Source organism: Hibiscus syriacus, unplaced genomic scaffold, assembly GCF_006381635.1.
Source record: "Hibiscus syriacus cultivar Baekdansim isolate YM2019G1 unplaced genomic scaffold, ASM638163v2 tig00110065_pilon, whole genome shotgun sequence".
Taxonomy (NCBI): domain Eukaryota; kingdom Viridiplantae; phylum Streptophyta; class Magnoliopsida; order Malvales; family Malvaceae; genus Hibiscus; species Hibiscus syriacus.
This window is the reverse complement of record NW_024062585.1, coordinates 678,950-701,717: the sequence shown is the minus strand read 5'-3', so window position 1 is coordinate 701,717 and position 22,768 is coordinate 678,950. Positions and strand designations below refer to the sequence as shown.

The window sequence follows — 22,768 nt, the reverse complement described above, 5'->3', positions numbered from 1 at the left end:
AAATTAAGGTCAAAATTTAAAATTTGTAAAAACAAAACATTTAAAACAAATTTTGACCAAAATTCATTATGATGAACTAAAAATTATGAAAAATCATTAAAACTTTAAAATGTCCATCATAATACACTTTTCAACATTCATGAGATGAAAAACATAAAATTATTTAAAATCAAAACTCATGCATGCTTAAACTAAATGATCAACCAATTAAGCAAGATAATTAAAATAAGCTTAGATGTTATCCATTTTGAATATATTCACTTTCATCACCATTGCTCCCCCACACCTATAAAAGACATTTATTTAGATTTTGGTATCCAAATTGCTTTGGATCCTTGAATATTAGTTTCAATGCCCCTTGTTCCCTTAGGAACACATAATTGTCTAATTTTAAAATGTTTTCCTTTCTTTATAGGCCAAGTATGTTCCAAATGACCATGGAAATGACAATGTGAGCATTTTGCCATTTTTAAATATGATGAACTAGTTTGAGAAATTAATTCTTTTTCCTATGTTAAGCTTTCAAGCTTAACTTTAAAATCAAGATTTTCTTTTCCCAAATAATTGATTTTGATTTTTGAAAGCTCAAAATCATTTTTCAAAATTTCATTTTGTTTTTCTAAATCAACTTTTGCTTTCAAAATCAAATCATTTTCAACTTTAAAATTTGAAATTAATTTCTTATATTTGGAATTCATGGTCTCAAAATTCCAAATACAATTCATCATAGGCAACTTGTAGCTCATTAAAAGAATAAGAATTTGATTCACTAGAGCTAGAAGTTACCATTGAATCTTCTTTGATGGACATGAGGCATAGATTTGCTACTTCATCTTTATCATTGAAGTTATCTTCATCACTCCAAGCCGCCACAAATGCCTTCTTCTTACTTGATCTCTTCTTCTTTAGGAGGGGACAGTCATACTTGATATGTCATGTTCTTTGACATTCGAAGTACATCGGGGGACCCTTCTTTTTCCTTGATTCATGCTTCACTTCCTTAGAAGTCATGAATCACTTGAATATTTTGAAGAGCTTGACTATCTCTTCTTCTTTATCATCATCTTCACTTGAGTCTTGATTACTCTCATTGGTGGATTTGAAGGCAATGCCTACCTCATTCTTCTTCTTGTTTTTCTTCTTTTCATCTTCTTCTTCCTTTACCATCAACTCATGAGTGAGAAGAGAACCAATAAGCTCATCAAGAGTGAGAGTCTTTAGGTTCTTAGCTTCGATGATCGCCGTCTTCTTTGATTGCCAAGACTTTTGAAGAGAATAAATCATCTTCCTCACAAGCTTCTCATTAGGGATAACTTCTCTAAATCCCTTGAGACATTTGACAACCATGAAAAATATATATCCGTCATAGCTTTAATATCTTCATTCGGATTCATCTTGAAATTCTTATAGTTATGATTGACAAGATTAATTTTGGTTTCCCTCACTTCATTGGTTCCTTCATGAGTGACTTGGAGCTTATCCCAAATCTCATTGGCATTAGAACAAGAGAAGACTCTTCCATATTAATCCGGGCCTAATGCACAAAATAGAACGTGCATAGCCTTTGCATTGAGTTGAAACTTCTTCTTCTCTCCACCACTACAATCATTCATCTCATCGGTTGTAATGGAGTATCATTTAATAATTGAGTTCCAAGCTCCTAGATCGTTGGCTTGAATGAAGAACATTATCCTATTCTTCCAATATGCATAATTTGCTCAATTGAAATAAGGTGACTTGTTGACCGGTTGAGAGTCTTCAATGTAGTAAGAGCCAGAGGTCGAAATCATCTTTCGGTTGTGTCGAAAATTGGTTGAGTTTCTTCAAGGATCGTTTCAAGGTTGTTAGACCTTCTAATGAGTCAAGTTCTGATACCAATTGTTGGGATTTCGATTAAGCTCAAATTGAACAACCGAATATTTTGCCAAGAGATGGTGAATTGGATTTTTGAGTTTAGGGAGTAAGGAGTAAAAAGAGATAGACACATTGCACAAGGATTTATAGTGGTTCGACTTCTCAACCAAGTCTACATCCAGTACCTTAACTCCTCACTAAGGATTTTCTAACAAATTCACTAATTTGTTCTTTCTTTTTCCAGGATAAAGAGATAACCTTTACAACTCCCTATCTTTTCAAAGGCTAAGCTAGAACTATCCCTTTTTATAAAGGTATAAAAGATGTAAACAAGAAAACCTCTTAAAGGAAGGTGTTTACAAAAAATAAGCTCACTAAAACACTACAATTTACAAGAGAAAGGAAAACAAGAATGAAAAACTCTTCTATTGTGTTTGATTGTTTGTATATGTGTTCTTTCTTCTTCAAGTGTCCTCAACTTATTTTTATATGTTGGAATGAGTTTGTAGCCGTTTTTAGCCGTTGGGGATGTTTTGGAGCAGTTGGAAATTAATTTTCTGCAAAATAAAACTGCCCATGACTGTGAGTATCGATACTCCTTTAATGAGTATCAATACAAACTTTGTAATATTTAAATAAACTAGCCGTTAAAGACCGTTGGGCTTGAACAATATCGATATTGTGCTTCATGGTATCGATATCACTATGTAAAGTAGTATCGGTACCCCTTTGAGTATCGATACCTATTTTGCATTATGAAATTTGAGCAATTTGGAAAACAACTGGTAGTATCGATACTACCTAGAGAGTATCAATACTTCTCTTACCTTTGGTATCAGTACCACGTGAACGGTATCAGTACCACGTGAACAATATCAACACTGTTCATGCAGTATCAATACTGTAAAAACAATTTCGGTACTGCATACCCAGAAAAACAATTTAGTGCTCAAATTCTAGTTTAATAAATTTTGAATTATTTTTGAAAACTTTGAACAAATTCAATCAAGTCCAAAAAACATTTTGCCTTAATTTATTATATCAAAATATTATAAAACATGGTTCAACACATATACTACCACTTAAAATAGGTTTAAATTAATAAAAAAACCTCCATTTAATAACTTTCTATTATTTTTCCACCAATGACATGATGAATTAATTAAAAAAAGTTTAAAGGCATAAAATGTCATTTGGGCTCTAATAAAGTCGGTCCATTTTTGTTTTGCCACGTGCTTAATATCCCTCTACCAATTTCAACAAACAGTGCAAATTTACACCTGATCTTAAATTTGCTTTAATATGTTGCCACGTCATGTGCCTATCTCTGCTACATTGTTGATTGATTAACTTGTCCATTTTATACAATATATTCATTATTTTTATTATAAACCCATATATTAATTTATATAAATATATAATTATTTGGTCATTTTTCCAACCGCGTGTACTTGCATTTTCGTGTTTAAAATATTAAATAAAAACTCATAGAAAAGTACAGAGAAATATTCCACACACATATATATGTGCCGACACTTATAAAATTATTTATTTCTTCAAAAAGGAAATCAAATTATTTACTTAATTTTATTTGTTACTCTTCTTTCAAATTACTACCAAATAAACTTCTTTTTCTTCAAAGTAAAAAAATTCAAAAACGAAGACTTTAAAAAAATAAAGAAAAAATCGTTTCCACCGTAGACGTCTGCCGGGCGATTCTTCCGGTGTTAATAGCTTTTCTTCTTTGTTCAAAATCTGAGCTTTCCTTCCATTTCTCCATATATCTTTTTACTATTTCAGGTATCTTCAAATTAACTTTACTTTCTTCTTCATTTTCTTGTTTTCTTTGTTTCCCCCCCCCCCTGTATATTATTAAGTTTTTACCGGTCAATTTTACTGTAGTTTGAAACCCTAGCTTTTGTTTCGCTGTCGAGGAATTTAAATTATTGTATGTTCGTATGTTTTTCTTTCTCCTATTTAGTTTATTTTTGATGCGGAAAACTGGAATCAAATTTGATCAATTAGTTGTACGGTTGACTTTAGCTTTCTGTGCTCCATTGGATCTAATGCACTTGAAATAGATTAAGCTAGCAATCTTCGTTTTTTTAGTTTTCTCGCATTTCTTGGCAACCTGACTGTTTATTTTTTTCCTCCTTTTTGAAGTCTGCATATTTTAAAGTTGTATGGTTTTATCCTTTTTGTTGAATTCTATTGTCAGCTGATGTATGCCGAGATGGAATTTGTTGGTTTTAGGGTTTATTGGTATAATGAAATTCAAATGTTATCAAGACAAATGATGAATGCTTAAGAGAGAATGTTTTGCTTGGGATGATATTCTTAGTTTCTTCTAATATGAAGAGCGGTTGTGTGATGCACTGAAATGGGTTATTTTAGTTTTATTGTTGCTGAATGTAAATAAACATTGTTCTGCATACTATGTTTATTGAATTGAATAAATAAATTTGAAAGAAGAATTTAATTACCTGGAAAAATTGAATAATCATTTGCTCGTGTATTAACACATCGACTATGATAGTTGCATTGGATGATACAAGGCGCTCTTGGTTAACTAAGTTGCATTTTTGGTCTTGAATTTCTTGTTTCTAAGTATGACAACAAGCTTCTGATTTAGAGAATTTTTTAGGTATTCAAATGGGATTATCGGATTTTCCTTTGCTCCACTAGTATATAAAATTGTTTTTACTATTTACCAAAAAGAAAATGTTTTGATTGATGTGAAATTTACAGAATGATAGGAGATGATACGAAGCTGATCAGTATTGTTGTTGATTGGTTCTACTCAGCCATAAAATTCATGATCCTATCATTCAATAAGAATCTCTTGTATTTGTTAAGAGTCGAAGAGGGGAAACTTCTTATTTTCACTACTTTCTTGAGGAAAGGGATATTTATGCCTAACTGTACTTTCTTGAGGTGCTTCCAGCCTGCTTGTTTATGACTATATTATGATTTGTGTTCCTTTATTCTTTGTCTTTTCCAGTTTTCTATATATGATCATAAACTAATTCATCATGACAGAGCTTCTTGATTTTATAGGCATTAGTTTTCATGTGATGCCGTCAACTTGCAAACCGTCACTGGTCTCCTTACCCTCGGAGGCACAACATAGTCAAGAAAATGTTCCTATTCAAATTGGAGATCATGATGTATCTCCATCCACTTCAAACAGTACTGTGCCAGAGCAACGTGGTATGTGAATGCACTTTGGTGCTCCTTGTAATGGTTTTCATTGTTTCTGTCTATACACAACATCTATGGAAAGTAGTGATTGTGCCTTTAATTTTTGTATGAATTGATCTAATGCAGCTAAAAAGCCAACTCGGCAGTGGGCTGCTTGGACACGTCAAGAGGAAGAGAGTTTCTTCACTGCATTACGACAAGTTGGGAAGGTATGTCAAGGTTACTTTTGTTTTGGCTTTTAACCTTTTTCTGTATAATATTTCCCGACACATACGGTACTTGCAGAATTTTGAGAAGATCACATGTCGTGTTCAAAGTAAAAACAAAGATCAGGTGATCTGCTACTGGATTTGTTCTGTTTGTTTATTGATACTAGTCAGACGTTCCTTTCTCAATATTTTGGTGTGTCTTTTTTCTTTTTGAATTTGTAGGTCAGGCATTATTACTATCGTCTTGTGCGGCGCATGAACAAACTTTTGGGTCCGCGGTTACGTTTAGATGCCAAAAACTCTAAAGATACTAATGCAGCAATGCTTCGTTGGTAATGTTGGGAACCTTGCCTTCACTCTAAAACTCTTTTAGACTTGGCCTTTATTTCTATTGAGAGAAGTGTTGTTGGACTGGGATGACCCACTTCAATGCAATAAGCCGCCTACCCACAAGTGGTAGATTCCCTTTGAATATTAGGTGTATAACTATGTTGGCTGATCCTATATTTATAGTTACGTTGTTTTATGGTTGTTTCGAGTTTTTGGTTGGTGGGGTGTATAATGGTTGTATCTTATGTAAATTTATGGTTCAATAAAATCCTAAGGCACTCTTTTCCTCCTTCCGCTGATTAAGGAGTTTTATAAGCTCCATTAATCAAGAAGGGGGTTTTTAACGAGGCCTGAAATTCTTATCAAAAAAAAAAAATCCATTTTGAGGGCATATTTGATATGGACCTTTGGAGAATCACACCCCAAAATCTAGCTATTGAGGTGGGAGGGCCTAGGTCCATATAAACCCCACAAGGAAGCTCTCACATCTTTCATATGTGGGATCCAAGTCCCATATCTTGCAATTGACACATATCAATATGCTACAAACATTTATGGCTCATTGTTAAGCATGAGGATTAAAAACCTGATTAAAGGAGTTTTTATGGTCTCATGTTATGACAAAGATACATAACTGAGGCTCTTTTTCTTTGTTTAAAACGTCTTCTTCTTTTACAGGTGGTCTCTACTGGAAAAGTATAGCTGCAGAGCTTCTAAGCTTCATCTAAAACCACGAAGATTTAAAAATTTTGTTGAATCTTTGGTTAGTCAGAAAAATCTTTTGTAACACATTTTTGCTTTCCTTTCCATTGAACGCCACATTTTACGCTTGTTCTGGACTGACTTTTCTGTTGTCCCTATGAAGGAGCATCAACTCTTGAAAGACCAGAAGAAGACTGCAAGAAAACGACCTTGTCAAGGGAAGAATAATTCACCTACATCTCCAAACAATGTATCAAATCAGAGTAGGGCTTCGGGACATGATGCTCATACAGTCAAACTGTTTCTTGTAGAAAGTCAAAACATTCATAAATTAGGACCTGGGAAAGGGTCATTTAAGCGTAATAACAATGTAGGTGTCGGTCGTAACAACAGTAAAGGAGAGTCAAATACCATGAAACCGGCAAGACAACGGCGGAAACCAGGTAATTTTACCCCCCAACCCAAGTAAATAAATAAAAAAAATGAAACTATATCTCCAGATTCTTGCATCACAATAGCACAATTGAGTTTCCAACGTTTGCATTTACTCTTATGTATTTCTGTCATGATGTTATAGATGTTCAGTATTATAATAAACATTTTTGTTGATGTCAATAGTCATGACCGGTGTTTTTCCTAATAGTAACCTACATTTTACTCTCTTTCGATGCTGTTCTTGCTTTGTATTATTAATATTTTAAAGTTTGAAGGCATTGTATGGCCATTCTCTGTCAATGTTCATTTTTCCTTTCACATTTAGGTAAACTTGTTTTGCTATACAATGCTTTTAGGTGCCTCATCATCTGCATATAAAAAATGGGAAAAGGCTGCAATTGCTGGAGTGTCTTTGGTTGCTGATGCTGCTGAGCATTTGGAGAGAACGATTAATGATAAAGAAGATGAGCAGGAACAGAACGATAGTGCTGGTGATGTTGAACTTAATCAATTTATCAAGTATTTCCTTGAAATGAATTAAAAATTACCATGAATGTGGGAAAATTCCTAAGTCCAATTTTTTTCTACACCAGGTCCAGGGCATAATATTCTTGATCCAGTTGAAAATAATGAGCCTCCTTTGCCTTCTTTCCCTCAAAATCCTTTCACAGAGAACAATATACATGCTCCTGGGAAACTTAAGCTCCAACTCTTTCCAATTGATGACAGTACTAGAAGAGCCTTGGAAATGGTGAGCACCAAAAGGAAACTATTAATGATTTTGATAAAGCATCAAGCAGTATAACTCGGGCATTTTTAGGGAAATAATTGGGCTCTCTCTCTTGTCAGGATAAACACAATCCACATTTGGAGCTCACTCTTAGTACACAAAAGAAGATATCATCAGTATTAGAGCATTTGAATAGAAAATGGGGGAACTCAAGCATAGCATCAGGAGAGCTTATGCTTTTCCCTTATGGTGTTCAAAGAGAAAACCTTAGGGGTCATCAGAGATGGACTCAAGCAACCATTGTCAGTGCAGCAGATGTATTTGCAATGGTTGGAAGTCCCCAAGTATTTCGCCTAAGGTACTTTCCTCTCTTTTTTTTTTGTCACGTCTCATCGCTGTGTGTGATTTACAAGAAGTGCTGATAAATAAGTTATTTTCGAAGGTATGGTTGGCTTGCTGATACTGAAATTGCATCTTTGTCGGGGCAAGCACCTCTTTCCTCGTCCTACATTCCAAGTTTGCATGATATGAACCTAGAAAGTAGGAATGGCCAAATTGGGGAAGAAGTACAAGCTGTCTCATCTGATGGTGATCAGTGTTGGAAACTTGATGATTGTTGCAAGAATCAGTCAATGTTACAGAAAAAAAATCAAGTCCTTGAAACTTCGTTGGATGATTTTCACGATGAGATTAATGCATACATTAACACTAGTTCTAAAGATAATCTCAGGGATGCCCATGTTCCTGCAAGAAATGCATCATCAGATAGAAGTGAGGCTTGCAATGTTTCTATCATGAGACGGTCGGAGGATATGGTAAGTGTCAATCATTTCTTAAAGAATTTGAATCTATTTGAGATTTTCAGCTGTTCCTTATGATTTAAAACTCTCCAACTTGTTATAGCCTTTGTTTAGACTTATGGTTATCTATTAGCCTTTGTTTAGACTTATCAATGAATTTTATTCATTACCCTGAGCTTCACAAAAATATCTGCTCAAAATAACCGACATTATCTGCTAATACAATAGATGATCTCTTCTGAATTTTACTATTAGCACCAAAGGGTCCATAGGAATCTTGTTACATAAGACTTGTTCGACACTTGCACATTATCCTTTCAGTTCTTGATAGGCTTCCCTTTTCAATGGATTTCACTATTGGCACATTCTACATGACTTGTTCGACACTTATCAATGAATTTTATTCATTACACTTGCATGTTTTAACTTTCTTTTGTTTGCTTAGGATGATCAGAGATTGAACAATAGCACCGCTGCATTATCTGCTGGAGAATGGGCTGACAGTCTGACAAACATAAGTGTCGGAGATCTTCTTGCAGAAGTGCCTCACGACTTCGACAATAACTGTGTCGACCACCCTGTTCCAGAAAGCTCACTATGTCTTCAGCAGATTCCATTCAGCTGCGACTCTTTTGATGCAGCCATTGCTGCTCATATTTCTAAGCATCAAAACAAGATGGAGGTTCCATCATTGGCATCCCGTGCATCTTCCATCTGGGACGCTGAAGAAACATGCGACGCCTTCTTATTTTCGAAGAATCCTAATCCTTTTACCGACATTGCTAGATTATCTGATTCCGCTTCCCCATCAGCTTGCGAACAGATTGCAAGATCTGACACACTTACTGAGGTATATTTGCTTCCAATCACACAATTTGATAAGCCTGGTAAAATGTTTATTCCGCTTTTCATGCAGTCACCTGATCGGGAGGAGACGGTGGAAGATATTGCTTGTGAAGACCTTGTGGACAAGTGCCCATCTGATCCCGACAACATGGATACTACAGAAAAGGATTTCAATGGGCTGAGTGACATTTATTGGGTATGTTAGCTTTTCTAAGCCATTTATTGCAGTAGCAAAGCTGGTTTGTTTTGTTCCGAGGCTCTTACTCAGAGCTTCTTTAATAAGTCGTATATTCTTTAGACGACTGAGTATCTTTCTTGCTCTCCATGTTGCAGCCCGACTCTTTAGGACCACTAGAACTCGATGCACCATCTCGGAAGTATCATAGTGAAGAATTGATATTAGGTGATAGCCTTGGAATTTTGAACCGTTTAATAGCCAGCAGTCTGGATGCATTTCAAAATTGCTCATTCTTCGGGTTGGACAAGAAAGAATCAACGTCAACAGTCGAAGTTCGGGACACTGCATCCCCGGCTTTCAAAATTGGCAGCGAGGGTTGAAAATCTTCATCGAGTTCTATATGGGATGGCACTAATCTAGAATAACGGATTTTGTTGTCGGAAAACCTTCGAATACCGTGACTAATTACAAGTTTGGCTGACCCGAAAGGCGGACAGGTCAAGTGGAGTTTATTATAGGATTTCCAACTGACCCTAGGAGTGAGCATCGTCGACTTGTACAAAAAACTGAAGCATTTCACTTTGTTTATAGACAAGGGTGAGCCGTTCGTTCTGATTGTAACAATTTGCACTATCTTCAATAGATATGATGGGAAATTTTATTTAGTTATAATACAAAAATATATAATTGTTTACAATTTAAGTGTTCATATATTGTTGTTTTTAAGTTATATTATTTGCATGCAAACGGAATTATTTATGTTAAGAGTTTATTTAGATACAATAAATTAAAGGTTTAATTGTTTAAAAGTGATTAGTTGAGGATGAATAAAAGTTTATTTTTTATGGTACAAAGTGATTATAATATAATATCTATTTTGAATTTTTCTTAGTCAATTGATAGCATATACATTTTACTGATGTAATTATTTGAACTTGGTTTCCTCTATGAAGAACAATTTACAGACATTTTTTTATCACTATGGTTAATAAATTTTATTTTAACATTAAGGCCACTAATTATATTTTAAAAGTCCAAAGTTTATTAACAAAATTAACCTCTAACGATTGATAAAATAATTATTTTGATTTATATTCTTGTTTTTAATCGCTTTGACCTTCAAAGCTTTAATCGGAGCAAAATACTCATGATTAGATATTGTCATAGAAATTAAAATGCTAACATGATAAAAGGATTAGTAAACACCTAAGGAAGTGAGAAGAGTAGCGGCTCAGCACAAACACCTTGTCGCAACAAACATCATACTACTACCATCCCAGAGAGCGGTAGCAGCCGCAAGTCCGGCCTTTGTGTCATGACAACCACTAACCACAGTTAAAAGGAAAACGAATGAAATAATGGTAGTGCCCTCAGGGGCCTCTGATTGTCTGGGCAAACTGAACGAAGGAATTAGGTTAATTTTCTGGTTGATGCTAGCAATGGCCTACGTTATTGTAAGAAACTTGAAACCAACAATCTCTCCTTTATGTATCTGCTACTGGTTTGAATGTTTTGATTAGGGTTTTTACTTTAAATTGGGTAAACTACACCAACTACCATTAAAGTTTGAGTAAATTTTTTTTCCAATGTAGAAGTTCTAAAAGTTACAAAACAGACACTAATATTATTGTTTTCTAATAAAAGAGTCACTAAACTATTAAACCCTTTAGTTGTTGACAAAAGTCTGATGTGATTAGGGACTGATTGGACACCCTTTGACATATTTAAAGAACCATATAAATTTTACAAAAGTATTTCTTTTTCCTCTATTAAGGTTAAATCTTCTCACCTTCCCTTCTTCACTTATCCTTTCTTGTTTCTCTTTCTTTTTTTTTTCTAATTTTTTTTTTATTTTATATCTTTTTATACCCGTTCTGAAAATGCAGTTGTAATGACACAACTCGATCATCAATTAATACACCATAATTCAGCCTACTCCCCATGATAGTGACTATGTCCTCTGTTATCCCTTTACAACGTCGAGATGTTGATATGTTCTCCAAAAGTCTCTATACGAGATGTCAACTTTCGCATGAGACATTAAACAGAGCATCGAGAAAATGACAAAAAAATTTCACCATCCCATGTAGCACCATTCTCGTACATGATTAATACCTCTACATTCAGTGTCGAGAACCTTTACTCAAAGAAGCCTTAGTACCAGAACATGACAGACATGCATTCACTCTATCATAGGGTCGAGATCCTATGTTAAGTAATACAACATGGAGAAACCTCCACTTACATTCATACCTAAGTATTAAAACATGACCGATGCCATCTACTCAAGCGACAAGATTCTTAAAAATTTTCTAAGTACAAATACTTTTTTTCAAGCGTTAGTAACTTTCTCATTAAGTTAGGATAGTTTCACATTAAGCATTGAGACCCTACAAACATAGCCTTGAAAAGTCTTCGGATGCTATCTTATGAAACATCAAAGATCTCCTAGAAAAATAACCGAAAAAAAAAACTTCGTAAGACATATTCCGTAGTATTAATAATACATCTACACCTTTACTAAGCATTAAAGTAGCATCAATCTTTTCACTATATAATTTAAGCGTTTAGAATCCTTCGTAGGGCCTATAGGGGGCATAGAGATAACTTTGTCTAGACCTAAAATCTTATTGTGAGTACGTAAGGATGTAACAGTCCGCAACATAAGTGTTGACATATTTTTAACCAATCAACAAAACTAAACACCTTACGAATAGATACAATATTTTAAAATTGCTCAAACAACGAAGCCTCCGCACGTCAATCGAATCCATTTAAGGGTGTTAACTTGTTTTCTGTTTCAATAAGGGTGTTGAGAATCTTCAACCTTATCTTTTGATATACTAACTCTACTACCTCTAATAGCACCTAACCGAGAGGGTCGAGATGCCTCTACTATCCCTTATCCTCCGCATGAGATATTATTTTATGTGAGAAACATCACTCCCTACAAGAGCCTCTATCCTCCAAGTGAGCTTAGGTATTAGCTAATAAAACTAATATTAGGTGATTTGTTAGAGCTATAGATGTTGAGCATGAGTTATTATCTCGACGTGGTGCTCTTGAATAGGGATGGTAACGGGTTGAGTTGGGTCAAATTTTTGGTCAAACCAACCTGATTCGACCTGAAAAATATATGTCCTCAACCTGACTCCAATCTAACCTGAATTTTTAGAGTATAAATTTGACCCGACCTGACTCAACCTGATCGGTATAGAATAAAGATTTAATTAAAAAAATAGATAAAAAGGGTATTACAATAATTATCCAAATTTATTTGAAGAAGTTACACTATTATCTACTGGTCGGGTCGAGTTAGCATTTATTCATCCTTCACTTGAATTGAACTGACCCGAACCTAATTTTTTTTTTAAAATTCTGACCCTAACGAATTAGGTCCGGTCAAAATCCACTAGTTTTGTGTTAAATTATCATACATACTATTGATTTAGGGCCACTCGGGGTTGGTAGAGGGTATGACAATGGTGGTTGTGAGTTATTATCTTCACCTCTCTTGGGGGATGTCAGCTCGTATAGTGATATAGAATCTGGTTCCATGGAGCCCACGAACTTGGTGGGATAAAACGATGTTATAATGAATTACCTGCTAGCTGTGATAATGTGGATTCAACTGAAAGTTCTAGTTCTACTCCTCAAGGGGTTTTGTCAAATAGTATAGTTAAGGCTGCTGCTACAATTGACTTGCTTGGTAGTCGAACTCCCTCGACCTCTATAGAACCAATATTTTGATATAACAAATAAGGACAAAATATTTTTAGACTTAATTGAATTTGCTCAAACATTGCAAAAATAATTTAAGTTTTTAAGATTTTAAACGGTGAAATCAGACAATTTTGGGTGATTTCGAAACGCCTAAGGCAGTAGCCAAAAATTGCCATAATGTTTCGAAACCCCTCCTATAGGTTTCGAAACCCCTTGCTAACGGTCAAAAATTTCAAATACAGGTTTTGAAACACCTTTGCAGAATTGTAGATTTTTCAGCTTCCAACGGCCAAAATACGACTAGTAACTCATTTCAATATATAAAAACAAGTTGAGGACACTAGAAGAAGGTTACAACACCTATCCAAGCAATCCACAATAAGAAAAAAACTCTTTCAATCTTATTTTTCCTTTTCTATTGTAAATAGAGTGTTTGAGTGAGCTAAATTGTGTAAACACCTTCCTTTGAGAGATTTCTTGTTTACATTCTTTTTGTCCTTTTGTAAAAGGGGTTTGATTCTAGTTCAGCTATTGAAAACTAGGGAGATGTAGAAGGTTACTCTTGAGCCTAGAAAAGGAAAGAAAAAATTAGTGAATTTGTTAGAAAAACCTTAGTCTGGAGCTAAGGTAGTGGATGTAGACTTAGTTGAAAAGTTGAACCACTATAAATCGTTGTGCAAATTTCCTATCTCTTTTCTCGATACCCCCAAAAAATTTATTTGGCCAATTCACCCCTATTGGCACATTTTCGATGGATCGATCGAGCCCAACAACCTCTAATACTTATCATATGATCACCATAAGCAAAGTTAGGGTTTTTAAACCCAAAATATTCTCCGTGCAAACAATGGTCGATGGAGATGAACTAATCTCGATTTAATAGGCCGTTGATGTCACCTGCATGGAAAAAAGCTGTAATGACTAAGTATGATGCCTTGGTTCAAAGTAGCACATGGCATCTGGTATCATTTCTGATGTGAGGCTAACCAGGCTTCTTCAATAATGGAGAAGTTGGCAACCTTGTTGTTTCCCGATCTAGGAGAGACACCAAATGCTACACGTTGAATTGGAAGTAATCTGCAAAAATTAAAGAAAGAAATGATTAAAATAGAATATGGAAGAAGAAAGGAAATGATAAGAAAGGGAATGGATAGAAATGTTATCAAAAATGGCTGCAGAAGTATTATAGAAGAATCCTTCAAGAATTGATGAATTCAACCTCCAAATAATGTTGATAGACGAATGCCTTGATGATGATTGAAGGATAATTTAATGGTGAAAAGATGAAGATGACAATGGAATGGTAATGAAATTGGCGTGAAGGTGATGTACTATGGTGATGTTATAGGCGTGAAATGGTGATGGAAGATGGTGATGAACAGATAGTATCTTGTAAAACTAAGAAGGAACCAATGCTATAAAGGAGCAAAGACCCGTTTCTTATAAGTTTTATAAGGGATGGTAGTAAGGACTTTGACCCTCTAGTTATATGAACTAGGAACCAAAAGTATCAATGGAAGGGATTGACGCCACAAACTTTAGAAAAGCTTGCTTAATCGATATAGTTCTAAAAAGAACTTGAAGAGAGAATAATCTCACAAGAGTTTAATTTATCAAAAAGGGTTTTGTTTACAAATGAATGCCAAAGCCTATTTAATAGATTTGTAAAGGCTTGGCCGAATAGATATATGCCTTTTCGGCAAAGTACATGTCTTAAAATGAAAATAAATGATGCTTGGATGAGGGGACATGTCTTTGGTCGAATGGTTCCCTTGTCTCTTCATCTTGGCGCCAATTTGAAACAAGATGATGCTTTGGTCGAATGGTTAGAAGCCTCTTCATTTTAGCGCCCATTTCATCCACATGCATGGCACATGTGTGGGGTGTTCATGAGACACTCACATGGGCGGCATAGGGACTTATGGTGTGGCTTCTTCTTGGCGTGAATTTGAGCAACAACTTAGGTGTGACTTGGCATCAAACTTGCATCTAGGTGACATGGCATCAATGGGGCAGCAACTAATTATGAAAGGTCACATTTGTGTGAGACAACCTTTCATCATTTGAGCTACTTCCCATGAGTTTGAGCTGAAGTTGAGCTGGCCATAGATGCAATACATGACAATGAGTCTTAGGACAGCTCCTTGTGAAAGGGCACTTCTCGGATTGGAAACTCTTCGCGAAAAGGTACGAATTCGCAAAATTTGACCTAGACCATATTTGTAGTGCTATGTGTGGTGAAGATGATGGTGCAACTCTCCAGCTGAAAAGAGGTCTCTAGCTAGCTCAAAAGTCCAGCTCAAGTGAGCTATGAGCTCGGAGGTCAGCTGACAACTTTATCTCAAAATGTCCTTGAGCTGTCCCAGAGTTGTCCTACTCACTTTTCCTTAGCTCGTTGACTCCAATGCTAGCTTTAAGTCAGCTCCCATCATGTGGCCGAACATGTATCTACAAAAGAAAGCATTTATAAGCTCAGTAATATAAGATATAAATATATAAATATGTGGTTCATAGATTATATTATATGTTAACACAAAATATAGTATATAATATATTGTTTGGGGATGCATTTCTAAATGATTCAAAGGTTTTAATGCATTTGGTTTTAAGAGCTTCCCTGAAAAGTTTGGCTCTTGATCGGATGATTGGTCCTTGTGGCATTACTTCCAAATCCTTTGAAGATGGCGATGGTATGCTCATATCATCCCCCTTTCTTTTATGCGATTTGTCCCCAAATCATCATCATCCTTGATTGGAGAAAGATCTGTTATATTGAAGGTGGCACTTATATTGTATTCTCCGGGAAGATCCAATTTGTATGCATTGTCATTAATCTTCTCAATAATCTGAAAGGGACCATCACCCTCTTGGTAACAACTTAGACTTCCTTTTAGTTGGAAACCTTTCCTTACGCAAATGCACCCATACCCAATCTCCAACTTCCAAATGTAGTGGTTTGCGTTCCTTATTGGCTTGTTGTTCATACTGCTTTGTTCTTCTCTCAATATTGTGCCGAATCTGTTCATGTAACTTCTTGATGAACTCAGCCTTGTTCTTACCATCCTTGTTAACCCATTATTCTTGAGGTAGAGGAAGAAGATCCAAAGGAGTTAAGGGATTGAATCCATACACTACCTCGAATGGTGAAGTTTTCATGGCTGAATGAACTGACCGATTGTAAGCAAATTCCACATGTGGAAGACATTCTTCCCAAGTCTTTATATTCTTCTTGATGATAGCTCTCAACAATGTTGATAATACTCTGTTGACAACTTCTGTTTGACCATCTGTTTGGGGGTGACAAGTTGTTGAAAACAATAATTTAGTTCCATGCTTGTTCCACAATGTCCTCCAGAAATGACTTAGGAACTTAACATCTCGGTCCGAAACAATGGTCCTTGGTATGCCGTGTATCCTCACAACTTCCTTGAAGAATAGATTAGCCACATGGGTTGCATTATTAGTTTTGTGACATGGTATAAAATGGGCCATTTTGGAGAATCGATCAACCACCACAAATACTGAATCTCGTCCATTTCTTGTTTTTGGAAGTCCCATCACGAAATCCATAGAAATATCAACCCATGGTGCGGTAGGAATAGGAAGAGGTGTGTAAAGTCCATGAGGCATGACCTTTGATTTAGCCTTTTTGCAAACGATGCATCTTTCACAAACCCTTTCAACATCCATTCTCATCTTAGGCCAATAGAGATTTTCTTTCAAGATTTCCAACGTTTTGCTGATTCCAAAATGTCCCATAAGTCCTCCTTCATGGGCTTCTCTTACCAATACTTCTCGGAAGGAACCTTGTGGAATACATAACCTTTCTTCCTTGAATAGGTACCCTTCATGTCTATAGTACTTCTCAACTGCATCTTTTTCACAAGACTTGTATTTTTCTCCAAAATCATGATCATTATTGTAGTAATCTTTAAGGAAAGAAAAACCAAGTAATTTAGAATTCAAGGTGTTAAGAATTACATACCTTCGTGAAAGGGCATCTGCAACAACATTCTCTTTTCCTTTCTTATAATGAATGACGTGTGGAAGGATTCAAGAAATTCTACCCACTTGGCATGTCGTTTGTTAAGTTTGTGTTGGCCTTTAATATGCTTCAATGCCTCATGATCAGTATGGATGACAAATTCCTTGGGCCATAGATAGTGTTGCCAAGTTTCTAAAGCCCTTATAAGAGAATACATCTCTTTGTCATAAATGGGGTAGTTTAGTGAAACACCACTTAACTTTTCACTAAAGTATGCAATTGGTCATCCTTCTTGAGTCAAAACAGCACCTATACCAATTCCAGAAGCATCACATTCTATTTCAAAAGTTTTATCAAAATTAGGAAGTACCAGAAGTGGTGCTTTAGTCAAGAATTCCTTGATGGTCGTGAATGTTTCTTCTTATTCTTTGCCCCATTCAAAGGTGGAATTCTTTTTAATTACCCCAGTTAAGGGAGAGACAATAGAACTAAAGTTGGGCACAAATCTCCGGTAAAAGCTTGCAAGTCCATGGAAACTTCTGACTTGGCTTATTGATGTAGGTGTCGGCCAGTCTTGAATTGCTTTAATCTTTTCCGGATCTACTTCAAGTCCCTGTGAACTTACAATAAATCCTAAGAATATAAGCTTGTTAGTTCAAAAAGAACATTTTTGAAGGTTGGCATAAAGTTTCTCCTTTTGGAGAGTTTCAAGTACTGACCTCAAATATTGCACATGATCATCCAAAGTATGGCTATAAATCAAAATATCATCTAAATATACCACACAAAACTTACAAATAAAGGCTCAGAGTACATGGTTCATTAACCTCATGAAAGTACTAGGTTCATTGGTTAGTCCAAAGGGCATAACCAACCATTCGTATAATCCTTGCTTTGTCTTGAAAGCAGTTTTCCACTCATCTCCTTCTCGCATCCTAATCTGATGATATCCACTTTTAAGGTCAATTTTGGAGAAGATGGTGGCACCACTTAATTCGTACAGCATATCATCAAGCCTTGGAATTGGATGTCGGTATTTGATGGTAATTTGATTAATTTCTAGGCAATTTACACACATTCTCCACGAACCATCCTTCTTTGGTACAGGCAAAATAGGAACATCACATGAACTTAAGCTTTCTCGAATGTACCCTTTTTCCATTAACTCACTAATCTGTTTTTGAAGTTCCTTTGTTTCTTCCGGATTGCTTCTATAGGCTGGTTTGTTTGGAATGGTAGCCCCGAGAATGAAATCGATTTGATGTTCAATTCCTCGAAGGGGTGGAAGTCCTCTTGGTATATCTTCTGGAAACATGGTTTCGAATTCCTGTAAAAGAGAAACAACAGAATAAGGCAAGACTTCTTGGAGATTAGTTAAAAGTAGACTTTCCTTGTACATTAGTACAATTAAAGCCTTATGTGACAGCAAATGTTTCCGAATCTCCTTTCTTCCAGTATATATGTTCAATGCTTTGGTCGTCTCATTTTCATTATTTTTGAATGACTCCATGCTTTTCTTCAAATGAAGTTAATCTTCATTCACTTGACTAGGAGATAGTGGCGTCAAAGTGAATTTCTTTTCATTATGAATGATAGTGTATCTGTTGGTAAACCCATCATGGATTGCTCGTCGATCGAATTGCCATGGTCTTCCCAAAAGTATATGTCCAACATCTATTGGTACAACATCACATAGGACTTCATCTTGATATTTACCAATTGAAAATGGAATGACAACTTGCTTTGTGATCCTTACTTCTCCACCGTCATTTAACCATTGAAGTTTATATGGATTTGGATGCTTGGAAGTCTTCAGGCCAAGTTTTTCCACCATAAGAGTGCTTGCAACGTTCGTACAACTTCCTCCATCGATGATCATAAAACAAACTTTGTTGTTTACATGACAACGAGTATGGAAGATGTTTTCTCTTTGGTCATCATCTATGATTTGAGTGCTTAGAGCCTTTTTAATGACAAAAACTTGTCTTGAAACTGAATAAAAATCAAACAATTCTTGTGACATGGTTAGTAAGAAAAAAAAATTAAAACCTTACCAGCACACACACAAAACCTCACTTGATCACGCCAAAGAAAATTTCAGATTGCACTCCACTCATACTCGTGTTTGCACTCGGGGATATATATGTCTTGGCTTTTTCTGATCCCCCTTTTGATCTCACCCTTTCGTATGCCTTTTCCACTCGATTCTCTCTTGTGGGTCCTTTTTAAGAACTAACTAAAGATTGAGCAAGTCTCTTTAGTTTGTGCGTCGGTTTAGAATGGTTAGGAATAAAAATGGTTATGATATAGGATAGGAAAGAAGAAAGGTAAGAAAAAGGATATGGTAATGAAATAAGAAAGAAAAAGGAAATGAAATAGTAAGAAAGTGAAGATAACTTACAACTCAAGTTGCAACACTTACTATCTTTCTTCACAAGAAACAACAAGGATACCTCCTTCTAGTTTGTTGTTGGGGCAAATTGTATTGTGCTTATCTTTGAATGTACTTTGCAACTTTCTTCACTTTGAATTTCTATTTTTCTTTTCTTTTTCTTTTGTACTCCAAATTTGATGTATGAGTCTTTTTCTTTTCTTTTTGTTTTTCTTCTTTCTTTTTCTCTTTTTGTTTCTTTTGTTGCAGCACTTGATTGTCAATCCACCAAAGCTCTGATTACCGCTTGATGTGAGGCTAACCAGGCTTCTTCAATAATTAAGAAGTTGGCAACCTTGTTATTTCTCGATCTAGGAGAGACACTAAATGCTACACGTTGAATTGGAAGTAATCTGCAAAAATTAAAGAAAGAAATGATTAAAATAGAATATGGAAGAAGAAAGGAAGTAATAAGAAAGTGAATGGATAGAAATATTATCAAAGATGGCTGCAGAAGTATTATAGAAGAATCCTTCAAGAATTGATGAATTCGGCCTCCAAATAATGTTGATAGACGAATGCCTTGATAATGATTGAAGGATAATTTAATGGTGAAAAGATGAAGATAGCAATGGAATGGTAATGGAATTGGCGTGAAGGTGATGGACTATGGTGATGTTATAGGCGTGAAATGGTGATGGAAGATGGTGATGAACAAATAGTATCTTATAAAACTAAGAAGGAACCAATGCTATAAAGGAGCAAAGACCCGTTTCTTATAAGTTTTATAAGGGATAGTAGTAAGGACTTTGACCCTCTAGTTATATGAACTATGAACCAAAAGTATCAATGGAAGGGATTGACACCACAAACTTTAGAAAAGCTTTCTTAATCGATATAGTTCTAAAAAGAACTTGAAGAGAGAATAATCTCACAAGAGTTTAATTTATCAAAAAGGGTTGTGTTTACAAATGAATGCCAAAGCCTATTTATAGATTTGTAAAGGCTTGGCCGAATAGATATATGCCTTTTTGGCAAAGTACATATCTTAAAATGAAAATAAATGATGCTTGGATGAGGGGAGATGTCTTTGGTCAAATGGTTCCCTTGTCTCTTCGTCTTGGCGCCAATTTGAAACAAGATGATGCTTTGGCCGAATGGTTAGAAGCCTCTTCATTTTGGCACCCATTTCATCCACATGCATGGCACATGTGTGGGCTGTTCATGAGACACTCACATGGGTGGCATAGGGGCTTATGGTGTGGCTTCTTCTTGGCGAGAATTTGAGCAACAACTTAGGCGTGACTTGGCATCAAACTTGCATCTAGGTGACATTGCATCAATGGGGCAGCAACTAATTATGAAAGGTCATATTTGTGTGAGACAACCTTTCATCATTTGAGCTACTTCCCATGAGTTTGAGCTGAAGTTGAGCTGGCCATAGATGCAATACATGACAATGAGTCTTAGGACAGCTCCTTGTGAAAGGGCACTTCTCGGATTGGAAACTCTTCGCGAAAAGGTACGAATTCGTAAAATTCAACCTAGACCATATTTGTAGTGCTCTGTGTGGTGAAGATGATGGTGCAACTCTCCAGCTGAAAAGAGGTCTCTAGCTAGCTCAAAAGTCCAGCTCAAGTGAGCTATGAGCTCGGAGGTCAGCTGACAACTTTATCTCAAAATGTCCTTGAGCTGTCCCGGAGTTGTCCTACTCACTTTTCCTTAGCTCGTTGACTCCAATGCTAGCTTTAAGTCAGCTCCCATCATGTGGCCGAACATGTATCTACAAAAGAAAGCATTTATAAGCTCAGTAATATAAGATATAAATATATAAATATATGGTTCATAGATTATATTATATGTTAACACAAAACATAATATATAATCTATTATTTGGGGATGCATTTCTAAATGATTCAAAGGTTTTAATGCATTTGGTTGTAAGAGCTTCCCTGAAAAGTTTGGCTCTTGATCGGATGATTGGTCCTTGTGGCATTACTTCCAAATCCTTTGAAGATGGCGTTGGTATTCTCATATCAATTTCTCCATGGCATGATGACTTTCGGGTGTAAATGATTTTTCAAGATTAAGAAAAATATAGTTGGAACGATTACAGTGTACAAAGCTCAATTAGTTGTGAAAAGCTTTGCTTAATTTCTGGGTTAAGACTTTCATGACACGTTTAGCCCGTTTATCAAGCCCTCCACGATGAAGGTTATTTTTTCATTAGCAGTAATGCATGGGTAAATGTTACGACAAGTTGATGTCAACAATGCATTTCTTAATGGGAACTGTGTGAGGAAGTGTTTATAGTGTAGCCTCCAAAGTTTGAGCAATATGTTTCTGATGGCTATAAGTTCGTTTGTAAGCTAGAAAAAGTATTGTATGGTCTTAAGAATGCCTCTCAAAGCTAGTATGCTAAATTACGAGTATTTTTTGGTTTGCATTGGCTTCCAAGAAACTTAAACTGATGTGTCTTTATTTATTCGAAGGATGAACGATAGTTCAGTTTATATTAATGTGTATGTTGATGATATTATCATCATGGGAAATAATGATGTTGAAGTTGAATAAGTGATACCGTGTTTAGTCCACAAATTCTCTCTAAAAGATTTAGGGGAGTTAAATTATTCCTTGGGTCTAGGGGTTCAACGTGATGATCAGACTCTTGTCTTATGACAAAAGAAGTTTATTCTTGAATAATTAGAAAAAAATGATGTTCATCCTATTTTTACGCCAATGGTTGTGTCTCCAAAACTCAGTAAAGATGGTAGGAGCCCATTACTAGATGTTGAGATGTATACATGTGTTGTTGGGGCACTTTTGTATCTGAATCACACACGACCTGATATTGTGTTTAATGTGAATTATGTTGCTCAATATATGCATGATCCATGTGAACATAATTAGATGGTGTAATTTTATTTCTGTATTTTGTGTTTTTCTTGGAAGAAACCTCGTATCATGGGCTTCTAAACATCAACGATTTATCTTTAGGTCCACTATTGAGTTGGGTTGGTCTTACACAAGGATGGAATAGGGTTGTAATTGGAGGCCTTTGTTGATGCTGATTAGGCGAGAAACTTTGATAATTGGTATTTTATTTCTGTATTTTGTGTTTTTCTTGGAAGAAACCTCGTATCATGGGCTTCTAAACATCAACGATTTATCTTTAGGTCCACTATTGAGGAGGAATATCGTGGGATTACTGAAGTTGTAGTTGATTGTAACACACTGAATTTTGGGTTTATTTGAATGAACCTTAGGATGAATTCTTCCTAGTTTATGAAGACTAGACCCAAGTGCCTTCTAGTTTGGGCCTAGGATGAGCCAATAGAGATAACAAAGATATCTTTTATTATGAACCAAAGGAGGAATGACTAAGAGGGTAATTATATATTTTT

General features: G+C 35.6%; 1 protein-coding gene and 1 non-coding gene across 5 annotated transcripts; one reads left to right on the top strand and one right to left on the bottom strand.

The window, feature by feature from the left end:
* The first annotated feature begins 3,459 nt into the window (after positions 1-3,459).
* On the top strand, positions 3,460-9,936 carry LOC120214462 (TSL-kinase interacting protein 1-like). Of its 4 annotated transcripts, none has more exons than XM_039212353.1 (14): positions 3,460-3,654; positions 4,912-5,064; positions 5,182-5,264; positions 5,341-5,388; positions 5,487-5,596; positions 6,273-6,357; positions 6,460-6,559; positions 6,671-6,739; positions 7,088-7,222; positions 7,325-7,482; positions 7,581-7,819; positions 7,904-8,276; positions 8,707-9,303; positions 9,441-9,936. In XM_039212353.1, exons 2-14 carry the CDS (start codon positions 4,929-4,931, stop codon positions 9,663-9,665), a joined length of 2,358 nt encoding a protein of 785 aa, XP_039068284.1. In that variant the 5' UTR covers positions 3,460-3,654; positions 4,912-4,928; the 3' UTR covers positions 9,666-9,936. The 4 variants fall into 4 exon arrangements, with proteins under 4 accessions (XP_039068284.1, XP_039068283.1, XP_039068279.1 ...); XM_039212352.1 differs by having other exon boundaries at positions 6,460-6,739; positions 8,707-9,111; positions 9,178-9,303; XM_039212348.1 differs by having other exon boundaries at positions 6,460-6,739.
* Positions 9,937-10,511: 575 nt separating this feature from the next.
* LOC120214583 lies at positions 10,512-10,610 on the bottom strand. The gene has a single exon (XR_005524884.1). It is a non-coding gene; the product is annotated as a small nucleolar RNA snoR113 (small nucleolar RNA).
* Positions 10,611-22,768: the final 12,158 nt, after the last annotated feature.

Bases quoted from the DNA above. Each gene is read 5' to 3' on its own strand.
- LOC120214462 (XM_039212348.1), top strand. From the start codon at position 4,929: ATGCCGTCAACTTGCAAACCGTCACTGGTCTCCTTACCCTCGGAGGCA. The intron at 5,265-5,340 runs GTATGTCAAGGT...CGGTACTTGCAG, and splicing joins CATTACGACAAGTTGGGAAG to AATTTTGAGAAGATCACATG. The intron at 8,277-8,706 runs GTAAGTGTCAAT...TTGTTTGCTTAG, and splicing joins TGAGACGGTCGGAGGATATG to GATGATCAGAGATTGAACAA.